Source organism: Dipodomys merriami, unplaced genomic scaffold (genome assembly GCF_024711535.1).
Source record: "Dipodomys merriami isolate MVZ:Mamm:240054 unplaced genomic scaffold, mDipMer1.0.p SCAF_14, whole genome shotgun sequence".
NCBI classification, from domain to species: Eukaryota; Metazoa; Chordata; class Mammalia; order Rodentia; family Heteromyidae; genus Dipodomys; species Dipodomys merriami.
The window spans coordinates 6,800,301-6,813,336 of record NW_027202715.1 but is presented as its reverse complement, the minus strand read 5'-3'; the positions used below and the strand labels follow the sequence as shown (position 1 = coordinate 6,813,336).

General features: G+C 44.0%; 1 protein-coding gene across 1 annotated transcript in view; it reads left to right on the top strand.

Moving 5' to 3' along the window:
- Polr3a (RNA polymerase III subunit A) overlaps positions 1 to 13,036 on the top strand; it is a 48,165-nt gene that overhangs the window by 20,265 nt on the left and 14,864 nt on the right. Inside the window, exons 16-21 of the mRNA XM_070020699.1 lie at positions 811 to 983; positions 1,952 to 2,063; positions 2,940 to 3,058; positions 3,960 to 4,097; positions 8,435 to 8,605; positions 10,533 to 10,646. Coding sequence (XP_069876800.1) covers positions 811 to 983; positions 1,952 to 2,063; positions 2,940 to 3,058; positions 3,960 to 4,097; positions 8,435 to 8,605; positions 10,533 to 10,646 — 827 coding nt within the window. The remainder of the gene's footprint in view (positions 1 to 810; positions 984 to 1,951; positions 2,064 to 2,939; positions 3,059 to 3,959; positions 4,098 to 8,434; positions 8,606 to 10,532; positions 10,647 to 13,036) is intronic.

Here is a 13,036-nt window from a genome sequence, read left to right as displayed (position 1 = left end):
CATGGGAAAGGAAGGAGGGAGAAGAAAGGAACTAACAGAGGAAGGGAAAGAAGGACATTGCCAGACTTCCTTGGCTTCTCCCCAGAGCCTCTGTTGTCTGGCTTCTTGGTTACCACAGTCACCTGTGGTTTCACAAAGGGAGAGTCCAGCTCAATAAGGTGTTTGGAAACAGACCACACTCCATAACTTTTTAACAGCATATTGTTACAATTTTTCTAGTTTAATCTTCATCTCTTTTTTGTTCTTGTTATTTTTGGTGCTAGTCCTCAGGCTTGAACTTGGTGCCTGGGCACAACACTGAGCTTTTTTTCCTCAAGGCTAGTGCTCTACTACTTGAGCCACAGTTCCACTTATGATTTTTTGTGGGTTTCTTGTAGTTGTTGCGATGATGACGACGATGGTGGTGATGATGATGATGATTACTATTAAGCAGTTGTATAAAGGGGTTACAATTCCATAAGTCAATGTCACTCTTCTGGCATCTTTAGTGCTTAGTTGAAGGCTCTCATGGCCTTTCCTGCCCAAGCTGACTTCAAACCGCCAGCCTTATATCTCAGCCTCCTGATTTTAGGATTACTAGGAACCACCAGTGCCAAGCAGTTGTTATTCTTTTACTGTGCCTATTTTAAGTTAAACTATGACAGTTACACATGTATAGTAGCTTGTGTAGGGTCTGGTACTTTGCAGTTCCAGGCAGACAAGGGGACCTGCTGTACACTGAAAACTCTGTGTAATGGATGTATTCTCCCATGAAGCCTTACTGATGAGGCGTGTGCTCTCTTCCTTCTCTGTCTGCCAACTCTTCTACAGCTAACCGCGGGTTCTCTATTGGAATCGGTGATGTCACCCCTGGCCAAGGACTCCTGAAGGCCAAGTATGAGTTGTTAAATGCTGGCTACAAGAAATGTGATGAGTACATCGAGGCCCTGAACACAGGCAAGCTACAGCAGCAGCCTGGCTGCACTGCTGAGGAAACACTAGAGGTAAGACTAGCCCTGTGGTGCTCGTGGTGGCTGAGGGGGTGTGAGCTGGGGTTGGGCCAGAGCCACAGAGACCAGGTAACAGAGCAGCAGGAAGGCAGTGGCTCTCTGGTGCTGAGCTGGCTGGTTGGTCCCTTGTTTACCAAGGCAGGGCCTTTGCTCTCTTCTACCTTTCAGCTTCTGGAAGTTAATGTGCAGTTGTTGGTTTGGCCACACAGGCCTGCTGTTACCACCATCTTACTCTCAGGCCCCTCTGTGACTACTTCAGTGGCCATGGCTCCCAGCTGTGTGAATGGGTGGTCATTAAAGTCACTTGGAAACAAGACAGGAGACACTCCTGTCTGACAATCCCTTACCACCCACTGCCCCTTAGCAGAAGGCTCATACAATGGTGTCAGAATCACCATGTCTTCTAATGCACATTATACATAGTACCGTACAAAAAATATACATTCTGCCTTGTGGACCATCTAAAGAAGTGTTGAGGTTTTTTGGTACCATTCTTCACCAGTGAAGCCAGAACCTTGTAGAAAATGCAGTGTTTATATAGCTAGGGCATTTTGATCCTCTAAGACTCTATAACCTTTATTGATGAGAAATCTGACATCTTGCTTAAATATTCTTTTTTTTTTTTTTTTTTTTGGGTCGGTCGTGGGACTTGAACTCTGGGCCTGGGTGCTGTCCCTCAGCTCTTCAGCTCAAGGCGAGCACTCTACCACTTGAGCTACAGCGCCACTTCCAGTTTTCTGGTGGTTTATTGGAGATAGGAGTCTCACGGTCTCTCCTGCCCGGGCTGGCTTTGAACCGCGATCCTCAGATCTCAGCCTCCTGAGTAGCTAGGATTACAGGCGTGAGCCACCAGCGCCCGGCTTGCTTAAATATTCTTAAGTTTTGTATAAATTCAGGCTGGACATTTATAAGCCACGCAGCCAGTAAACACAACACCCACGGATCTCCTTTTCTCTCCCCAGGCCCTGATCCTGAAGGAATTATCTGTGATCCGAGACCATGCTGGCAGCGCCTGCCTCCGAGAGCTGGACAAGAGCAACAGCCCCCTCACCATGGCCTTGTGTGGCTCCAAAGGTGCCTGGGCCCCTGTGGAGTCCTCTCCCTGCTTCCAGGAAAACCTCCTCTGGGTAGCTGGAACTCCAAGCTGGCTCCACGTTTCCTTAAGGGAATATCATATCCAGTCAGAGGCAGAGAGTACCTTAAGTATTTGCATTTGAGGAGACTTGACTTCTTTAGAGGAACTAGTTGGGACTTGACTAAACTCAATCCTGAAAAAAAAAAAAACAACTTGGGATTATTTCAGTGGTATATATTTAGTGGTGTGGCCAAATTCTCTAATTTCGTAGATACTCAGACCCTTAAAGCACTGGGGTTCATGATGTTCATTCAGATTCAGAATTTGTAGGCCTGTTTCTTTAAGTTTGGGGGATTTTTGGTTTGGGGGGCTTTTGTTTGTTTTTTTGTCGGTCGTGGAGATCGAACTCTGGACCTGGGTGTTATCCCTGAGCTCTTCAGCTCAAGGCAAGTGCTCTACCGCTTGAACCACAGCGCCCACTTCCAGTTTTTTCTGTGTATGTGGTGCTGAGGAATCGAACCCAGGGCCTCATGCGAGGCAAGCACTCTACCACTGAGCCAGCCCAGAGTTTGAGTTTTTGTTTTTGTTTTTTAACAAAGCTCTAGCTGCTCTAACTTTGCTGCCTATATCCATTGTTCTGCTTTTCTGTTCCTGGTACATACCCTATACCCTCCCCCTACCTTCCTACTGTGACTGACAGCTCCGCCTTGCCTTGCCTTGCCCTGCCTTGCTGTGGCTCTGTCCTTCAGCACCCTTGGCCTGTGAGCCTGTTAAGGATGAGGGCTGTGCTATGTCATACTCCTGTTTTATCCCCCTGATGTGCTTACACTTCCATTTATTATTCTTGCTATTATTTTTCTGTCTTGTCTCCCCAGGTTCCTTCATTAACATATCACAGATGATTGCCTGTGTGGGACAGCAAGCCATCAGTGGCTCTCGAGTGCCAGATGGCTTTGAAAACAGGTCCTTGCCTCACTTTGAAAAACACTCAAAGGTAAGCACTAGTGGAGCAGAACTTGAAAGGCCCCTACATGGACTGTCTTCTGAGGAACTCAGACCTATCCTGATCAAAGGCTGTTGGCCACTGCATGCAGTACTTGCATAGGTCTGTAAGTTTTTACACTATATTGAGATATATTTGGTCTGTCATATTTGCTCACAATTCAGTGTCTTCGTGTATTTGTAGTTTGTGATCATTACTACAGTCTACTTTCAGAGCATCTTTTGGGTCCCAGAAAGAAACCATGTTCATTACATACACATGGTGATGATTTGGAGGAGAGCAGGTCTGGCCCTTAGGAAGGATGTCTTATGGGAAGTCATTTCCCAGGAAGAGAGGGGGGTGCCCTCTGAGGTCCTTACTGCTTGCCTGCCTCTGCACCAGCAGCCTGAGTTCAGGTTTCCCGCTCCTGAGCCACTTGCCTGCCTTTGATACCTGCGCCAGGCCCCTCTGAGAGCTCGCCCTCTGCATCTTCAAGGATGGTCCATACAAACCTTTTCTCTTCTAGGCAAGGCGTACAATGCCTGCTGTTTATTTTGGGGGGGGGGGGGGCGGGGAGGGGTCCGGTCATGGAGCCTGAACTCTGGGCCTGTGTGCTGTCCCTCAGCTCTTCAGCTCAAGGCTAGCGTTCTACCACTTGAGCCACAGTGCCACTTCCAGCTTTTTTTTTTTCTTTTTGCTTATGTGGTGCTGAGGAATCGAACCCAGGGCCTCTGGCATGCAAGGCATGCGCTCTACCACTGAGCCACCTTCCCAGCCCAATGCCTGCTGTTTAATAAAGAACTCTAGCTGGGTATTTATAGTCCAAAGGTGGGACTTTTGGGGGGGGGGGGGTTGGATGGATTTTAGATATGGATCTTGCACTTAAATTTTTTTTTTTTTTAAATCTCCCTAGCTCCCAGCTGCCAAAGGCTTTGTGGCCAATAGCTTTTATTCCGGTTTAACACCAACCGAATTCTTCTTCCACACAATGGCCGGTCGGGAAGGTCTAGTGGACACAGCCGTAAAAACAGCTGAAACAGGATACATGCAGGTAACCTGAAGAAATATAGGTCATTAGCAGCAGAGCAGGACAGCTCTGTGGGTTTGACTGCTAAGTGAATTTGTGTTTGTAATGAGTAATATTTTATCCAGTCTTTGTACTGAAAGTTATATGTATACAGAAAATAAATAACAAAAACAAATAAGACAGTGAAAGTAACCAAACCTTGCTCTGTGTATCTATTATAAGCTAATAAACAAGCTAAATAAATTGATTTTTGAGGGGAAAGAGCAGTTCAAGGCCTGGGCGCTATCTCTGAGCTACTTTTGCTCAAGGCTATCTGTCTACCACTTGAGCCACAGGGCCACTTCCAGCCTTTTCTAAGTAATTTATTGGAGATAAGAGTCTCATGGACTTTCCTGCCCTGGGTGGCTTTGAACTGGGATCCTCATGTCTCAGCCTCCTGAGTAGCTAGGATTACAGGCGTGAGCCACCAGCACCCCACATCATGTGGTCCCACGTCATGCGGTGTACCTTGAATGATAGAACAGGGAAGAGCCACACTGGTCAGGGCTCCCTGAGATAAGAAGGTATGCGGAGTGTTGTCCAGGATACATCATCTCACCTCCCTGTGTCTACTTCTTACCTAATACATGAAAATGGGGAGGTAGTGAGTGCCTCTCATCTGGCAATGATCCTGTCAGTTGTTACTACCATGCATATTGGCTCCAGGGCCCACTGGAGGGCTGGAACACGTAAACAGTGCCGCTTTTCCAGAGATATTTAGCCATGGGATGGAAGGTCCTGAGGTACAAGGCTAAACTAAAGGGTTTTCTGTTCCTGTGCTTCTCAGACTTTGTCACATATGTATCTAGTGGCAGAGGAATAAAAACTGGTCCCTCCAAGTTCCTTCATAAGAGCACATCAGTGGGACTCTTCAGACTCCGGTTGTCATTTCTGCTCCCTACTGCATAAATAACTGCTGTGTGTATATAAAGACACACACACATTCACATATGCTGGGCCTCACAAATGCTAGGCAAACACTCTACTCCTGAGCAGTAGCCCTAGCCTTCAAAAGCTTATAATGGTTTTTTGTTGTTGTTGTTGTTTTATTATGAAAATACTGTACAGAGGGGTTACAATTACATGGGCAAGATAATGAGTATATTTCTTATCAAGCATTGTAGCCCCCTCCTTTGTTTCCCCTTCCCATCCCTTCCCATCCTCCCCTCCCACCCCCCCACCCGATCCTCCCCGCCCCCCCCTCATCAAGTTGTAAAGTTCGTTTTCCACATAACGACATGTACTTCTCATTGTTGCAATGGGTCCACCTGTATCCCTATTTAAACGACTTGTTTTTCCCCTTCCCCTCCACAAATTATACCTACATCAAATATAGTGAAAGCACGGGTTATACTGTGGGGGAGGGACATACAAAGCAAAGTTTTTAATGTTTTTAACTCTGCCAGTTGACCTTCCTTTTGCTTTGTGTCCTCTCTGTTGCCCTGTGAAGCATGGCTCTTTTTTGTAAGACAAGAAACTAGGATGAGTAAACCAGAGGTATAAATGGGCTAGAACAATCAAGAGGGTGAGAGTGAAAACAGTCAGTAGACACCTGGTTCCCAATTCTTCTGCACCTCCCTTGTCATTATCTGGTCCTCTTACTCATCTTATTATGATGGGAAACCGCCCTTCAGTTTCAGCATGCAGCTTTTGTCAGAAACCCAACAGACTGTGAAATGCTTTTACCACTCTATCCATGATGTGTTTTGATTTTGTTTTTTGAAGTATACAGTATGACTTTCCCAGAACAGTGTGTTAACCTAGAAGAAATTAGTTCTGGCATGAGGGAATTTGGTTTTTTAAGTTGCCTAGAGGAAAATTTCTCCCTCCTCCCCACTATTTTTCTTTCATGCACTGAGCCATCATCTCACTGCTGGCTAGTGCTAGAAAGTTCTCTCTGAGCAGATTTGAGAAATGGTTGCTGCCCTCTGCTTCAATCACAATGCTGTCCTTGTTTTCTCTTACTGCTCTGTCCCACAAAAGGACCAACACCTGATTCTCTAATTCATGTTGAAGTCTGCAGGGGCCCTAGCTTGTTTTTAGAAATTCAAAAACTATTGCATGAATTTATACCTTAGAGAGGAAGAAAGGGAAGGCAAAAATGGCCTCAGGAAACTGTTTTCAAGCCCTTGGGGAGGTGAAAGTAATTGCAGTTTAAATGGCAGATATTCCTTTTTTTTTTTAATTAATTTTCTTTATTGTTACCACAGAGGTGATGTACAGAGGGATTACAGTTACATGGGTCATTTCCTTTCATACAGTGTCTTCGGTTCCATCTTTCTCTCCCAGTCCCTCCCTCCCGTCTCCACCCATGAGTTGTATAGTTCACTTGCATCAGTGTCTATTGAGCTCCACAGCCACACTTTTTCACCCTTTTCCCCTTCCCCCAGCGCTTCTAAAGATGTACACTTGAATACATCAGACATAAGGAAAAGAAGACAGAATCATCAGAAACTAAAACCTATAGAAAAAGAAAAAGAGGTCTCTTGTTTCATTTCAGTATGTATATTATTTCATATAAATATGAAGAGGCACTTAGGCATTACACTTTTCTGTTTCTCTCCTAAGACTTGGTCTTTTGGTCTCTTCTGGTTTTACTGTGTGTGAGTGTCTAGAATCCTGTATAATTTATCATATCCCAGTGTATTTTAGATCTAATTTCCTCAGATCAGAGAGAACATGTGCCGTTTGTCTCTCTGAGCTTGGCTTACCTAATTTAACATGATTTGTTCTAGTTCCATCCATTTCCCTGCAGATGACATTATTTTATTCTACTGATTATGTAAAATTCCATTGTGTATAGGTACCACATTTTTTGGATCCACTCATCTATTGTGGGGCTGTTTCCACATCTTGGCTATAGTGAATAGGGCGACAATGAACATGAATATGCAAGTGTCCTTATCATATCTTTGAGGAATCTCCAGACTGCTGTCCAAAGTGATTATACTAGTTTACATTCCCACCAGCAGTGCAGTAGGGTTCCTTTTCCCCCACATCCCTGCCAACATTTGTTGTTTTTCAGATTCACAATATTGGCCAATCTAACTGGGGTGAGATACAATCTCAGAGTTGTTTTGATATTCATTTCCTTTATGGCCAGGGATGATGAACATTTCCTTATGAGTTTCTTTGCCATTCTTCTGAGAAGTCTCTACTTAGCTCCCTTGCCTATTTAGTGATTGGTTTATTAGGTTTGGGAAGGGTTAGTTTCTTGAGCTCCTTCTATATACTATGCCTTTGTCTGATGTATTGCTGATAAAGATCTTCTTCCAGTTTTTTGGCTGTTGAGGAACTATGTCCTTGGATGTGCAGAAATTTTTTATTTTGATATAATCTCACTTGACAAGTCTTTCCTATCTGTTGTGCCTCTGGGACTCTTAAGAATTTCTACCTATACCTGTAAGTTCTAATGTTTCTCCTACTCTCTCTTGCAGTAGTTTCAAAGTTTCCGTTATGACGTTGAGGTCTTTGAGCCACTTTGAATTGATATTAGTTAGTGCATGGTGACAAGCAGGGATCCACCTTTAGTTTTCTGCATATATATGCCCAATTTTCCCAACACCGATTATTGAAAAGACTATTTTTTTTCACTGTATGTTTTTGGCTCCCTTACCAAATATCAGGTAACTGTAAGTGTATGGTTTTATTTCTGGGTCTTCTAATCTGTTCCATTGATCTTCAGGTCCATTTTTGTGCCAGTACTAAGCTGTTTTTGTTATTAAAGCTATGTAGTAGAGTTAGAGATCTGGTATTGTGATAGCACCTGAAATGGCAGGTATTCTATAGAGCACTGTGACACTGGAGGTTGGAGCATGTGCTGATGCTCACAGCACAGGCAAATGAGGTCTTGTTACTCTCAAGCAAGGGTATTGTCTTAAGGGATTTTTTTTTTTTAACTCAGGCTTGAACTCAGGCCTGGGCAATTTCCCTGAGCTCTTTTCCTTTAAGCTAGTGTTCTACCACTTTGAGCACAGCACCACTTCTGGTTTTCAGGTGGTTAATTAAAGATAAGAGTCTCACAGACTTTCCTGCTCAGGCTGGTTTTAGCCTGGTAAGTAGCTAGGATTACAGGCATGAGCCACCAGCAGCCAGCTCTCGTAAGGGATTTCTAGTCAAAGATACTACCTGTATCCTGGGGATGAGGCTCCGTGGCAGTGCTTGCCTAGCTAGAGTGTGCAGAGCTTCAGGTTGGTCCTGAGCATTGCAAAAGCAAGTAAATAGATAGAGCTTATAACGTTGAAACTTGGAGTTACAGTCTCATCACTGCACACATGACCAGCCTTGTAAGGGCAGCTGAGCTTTCTCCTTTTTTTCTTTAGAGAAGGCTGGTCAAATCCCTGGAAGACCTTTGCTCCCAATATGATCTGACAGTCCGAAGCTCCACTGGTGATATTATCCAGTTCATCTACGGGGGCGATGGCTTAGATCCTGCAGCCATGGAGGGGAAAGATGAGCCTCTGGAATTTAAAAGAGTTCTGGACAACATCAAGGTAAGATTAATACCACTTGGGCCTAGAGGGTTTCTGGGGATTCTTTCTATGTGTGTGTGTTTGCCAGTCTGTGGCTTAAACTCAGAGACTGGGCACTATCCCTTAGCTTTTGTGCTCAAGGCTAACACTATACCACTTGAGCCACACCTTCACTTCTTTTTTTTTTAATAATTTTTATTTATTTTTCATTATTATTATTGCTGTTGTTGTTTAATCATTCAAAGGGTAACATTCCATAAGATTGTAAGAACCATGTTTCTTGGTCAATGTTACACCTTCCTTTGTTCTCCACTACTTTCTCCGTTCAGTCCTTACCCTCAGTTTACATAGTTGATACCACATTGAATATAATAACTGCATTTTCTCACCCTTCCTCCCTCCATTCCTGTATACCCTCCCTTCCTTTGCCTACCACCCAAACGAGTGTGCGCGTGTGTGTGTGGTGTGTGTGTGTGTGTGTGTGTGTGTGTGTGTGTGTGTGTGTGTGTGTGTGTGTGTGTGTGTGTGTGTGTGTGTGTGTGTGTGTGTGTGTGTGTGTAGATTGGTGGGGGAGGGGAGGAACTGGATTCAAACCACAATACTCAGATTTCAGCCTTCTCAGTAGCTAGGATTACAGGTGTAAGCACCTGGCTGCTGGGAGTGGGAGGGATGGGTTTGAATCCAAAGCCCCATGTTTGCTAGGTAAATACTCACCACAAAGCCACACCTCCAACCCTTTTTTTGAAGTGGTTATTTTTTAGTAGGGTCTCACTTTTTGCCCAGGTCCATGCTTGGACCACAATCCTATTTTTTGCTTCCTACCATAGTTAAAATGACAGGCACATACCATCACTCCTGGCTTCTTTCTTGGAGATTGCAGATTTCTGGCTGGGGTGGCCTCAAATCACAATTCTCCTGATCTCAACCTCCCAAGTAGTTTAGGGTTGCAGGTTTGAGCCACCTGTATCCAGCTTCTAAAGATGCTTTTTTTAGGGTATAAGTACCATTAGGAATATCACTTCAGATTCAGACTTCAGTCATTCCTCCAAGCACTGGATTTGTGTCTTTTCTCTCTTTGTATTGCTCTGTGTAATTTTCTAGTAGTAACTGGGAGAGTACTCTTTCATTTTAAAAGTCTAGTACTGGTAGTGATAAAATGCATTGGAAGAGGCACAAAGTCTCTCATGTCTAGTAGAGTGTATTGGAGACAAGGCTTATAAGTCATGGCTGTTGGAACATAAACTCTTCGTGCACTTTAGTTGGGTTGTAGTTTGGGGGGTACTTTGTCAATTTTAATGTGGACTTAGGTATGTACTTTTAACTCAGAAGTTACACTTTGGGAAATTTGCCTTACATGAGTGGCCTAAGTATGCCAAGAATGTTTTCTGATCTATCAACAGTAGAGGCAAACCGTCATCAGAGAGTGGGGAAATACACCATTGTCTGCCCACACACTAAAATGATAAGCAGCCATTGAAACTTTGGCACAATCCCATGAGCTTGATGCGCGCGTGCACGCACATGTGTGCACATGCGTGCACACTCATGCACACCTATACTGGAGCTTGAACTAGGGCCTCAGGCTCTTGCTCAGCTTTTTTCTGCTCAAGGCTGGCACTCTAGTTGAGACATATCTCCAACTCCTAACCAAACTTGGAATATATTTCTTTTAAACAACAGTGTATGTGTTTAATACACACCTGCTTTGGAAGAAGGTTGAGAAATACCAGAGCAGCACCTATCGAGTAGCATGAACTTTATGTAAGATGGAGTACAAGTTACCTGGTTTCCTCTTTGTGTGAAAGTAGAGTACAGTTTGTTTGAGAAAAGCCTCAAGTTGCTAGAAGCTGGTTCTGAGTGCTATTTTATCTCTTGCACAATCCTCACCTAGTACTAACCCCCTCTTTCCTCTCCCCTTCACACGTATGCTGTTGCCCTTGATCTGCAGGCAGTATTCCCTTGTCAGAGTGAGCCTGCTCTCAGTAAAAACGAGCTCACGCTGACCACCGAGTCCATCATGAAGAAGAGCGAGTTCCTCTGCTGCCAAGACAGCTTCCTGCAGGTATGCTCCGCCAGGTGGTGCCATTGCGCTCAGCTTGACTGAGGCTGGGCGCACTGCCTGTCCTACTGCTGGCCGGTGGATTCTCTCCCTCTCCTCCCCCTCCCGACCCAGGGCTGAGAATGAAGCCCAAAGTGAATGCTAGGCAAGCACTCTCCTGTTGAGCACTGCCACAACCACAGCCCTTTTTGATTTCTGTATTTTGTTGGGTCTTGTTGTGTAGTTCAGAATGGCCTTAAACTCTTAATTCTGCTGCCTGACTCCCAAGTAAATAGGATTACCAGCATGAACCATCTCACTTGGTGACCAGTAGATTTTATAAATGGGGTTTTATCTTAGTTTAGTTTAGTTTAGCTTCAGTTTTAGTTTGTATGTGAGTGTGCTAGTCCTGGGGCTTGAATTCAGGATCTGGGTGCTGTCCCTGAGCTTTTATGCATAAGCCTAGCACTCTGCCACTTGAACTACAGCTCCACTTTTGGCTTTTTGATGGTTAACTGTACATAAGAATCTCATGGAGGGCTGGGAAGGTGGCTAAGTGGTAGAGTGCTTGCCTTGCATGCATGAGGCCCTGGGTTCAGTTCCTCAGCACCACATAAGCAGAAAAAGCTGGAAGTGGCGCTGTGGCTCAAGTGGTAGAGCACTAGGCTTGAGCTGAAGAGCTGAGGGACAGCGCCTAGGCCCAGAGTTCAGGCCCACGGCTGGACCCCAAAAAAAAAAAAAGAATCTCATGGACTTTCTTGCCCACCTCAGTATTCAGATCTGAGCCTCCGAAGTAGCTAGGATTAGAGGCATGATCAACTGGCACTCAACTTGCTTTATTCTTTTTTTAGTTTATTTTGATAAATATAATTTTATATGATCAGAGGTTACTTTAGTCTTAACCCCAATTGCTCAGTTATTAAGAAGCTCAAAAATAGCCTCAGCAAATCTCATTAGCCAATATAGTTTGTCTCATGCCTTATTCAGAAGCAACTCCCTCTTAGAAGAAAAATGCATTGAGAACTAATTTTTCCTTTTTCAGCCCTGTCCTTATCCCTGTTACCCTGCCTTCATTCTTATTTGTCAGCCATATTTTCCCGTCATGCCAAACCCATCATCATTAGTAACATCATTGAGTTAACATTCCATTTTCTAGGAGTTGTGACCTTGATACCCTTTGAGATTCTTTTGATTGTTGCCTAAGTACCTCTTTCATGTTTATAATTCTGGTTAGAATCAAGCAAAAGGATACACAAAAGGTAAATAGTCTATCACCTTAATGCACTGATTATAATTATGTATAGCACAAGATCAACAGGGCAAGGAGAATATACAGCTTTCCCTTATCAGAGGTAAAATAGGAAACAAAGCTCAAATCAGAATGTTCTGTTAGCTGGGTGCTGGTGGCTCACACCTGTAATCCTAGCTACTCAGGAGGCTGAGATCTGTGGATCACAGTTCAAAGCCAGCTGGGGCAGGAAATTCCATGAGACTCTTATCTCCAACAAACCACTAGAAAACCAGAAGTGGTGCTGTGGTTCAAGCAATAGAGTGCTCACTTTGAGTTGAAGAGTACAGGGAAAGGCCCAGACCCAGAGTTCAAGCCCCAGGACCAACAACAACAAAAAAAAGAATGTTCTGTTAAATGACCCCTGTCCTGCTCCTGTGTGGAGGTCTGAAAAGTTAAAAAGTCCCTTCTAAGTTTTCATGCCTTCAGGTTAAGTGCCTTTGTTTTTTCCCTACAAGTTTTGTTTCTCTTTTTCTTTATTTTTTCCTTTAAGTTGATAAGAATTGCCATTTGTTTTTTCTTTTTTGTTAATTTTTTATTGCTATTATAAAGGTTATGTACAGACAGTTTACAGTCACATGACTCAGGTTATAGATACATTTCTTTTTTGACAATGCCACCCCTTCCCTCTCTCTCTCCCAGTTTTTCCCTCCCATCCCCACCCATAAGCTGTACAGTTCATTTTCCACATAGTGTCTAGTGTGTACCACTGCTGCATTTGTTCACTCTTTGTCCTTCCATCTCTGTGTCTGCCCCCCCCTTACCTTCCCAAAGACCTTTAAGTGAATAAACAAGACAGAAAGAAAGCACAAACAACAAAGAAAGAAAACGTTTTGTTTCCATTTCCTGGAGTCCTGGAGTTCATTTCAATAAATGTTATTTTATATGATCATTTGTTTTTTCTGTATGCTTATGTTTGCTTATTTTTTTCTCTCCACTCAAAGACCTTGACTGAGACAGGCTACGAGAGATATAATGAGGTGATGTGTGAGCATGCTGTGAGTGCCATGCATAAAGGGCATCTATCCCACGGCCCTTCAGCTCTTTGTACCCTGGTTCTGGCAAACACGGGCTTCTCTTTGGCCCACTTATTTTCTTACCTTTGGCCAATTTCTCAAATGACCAC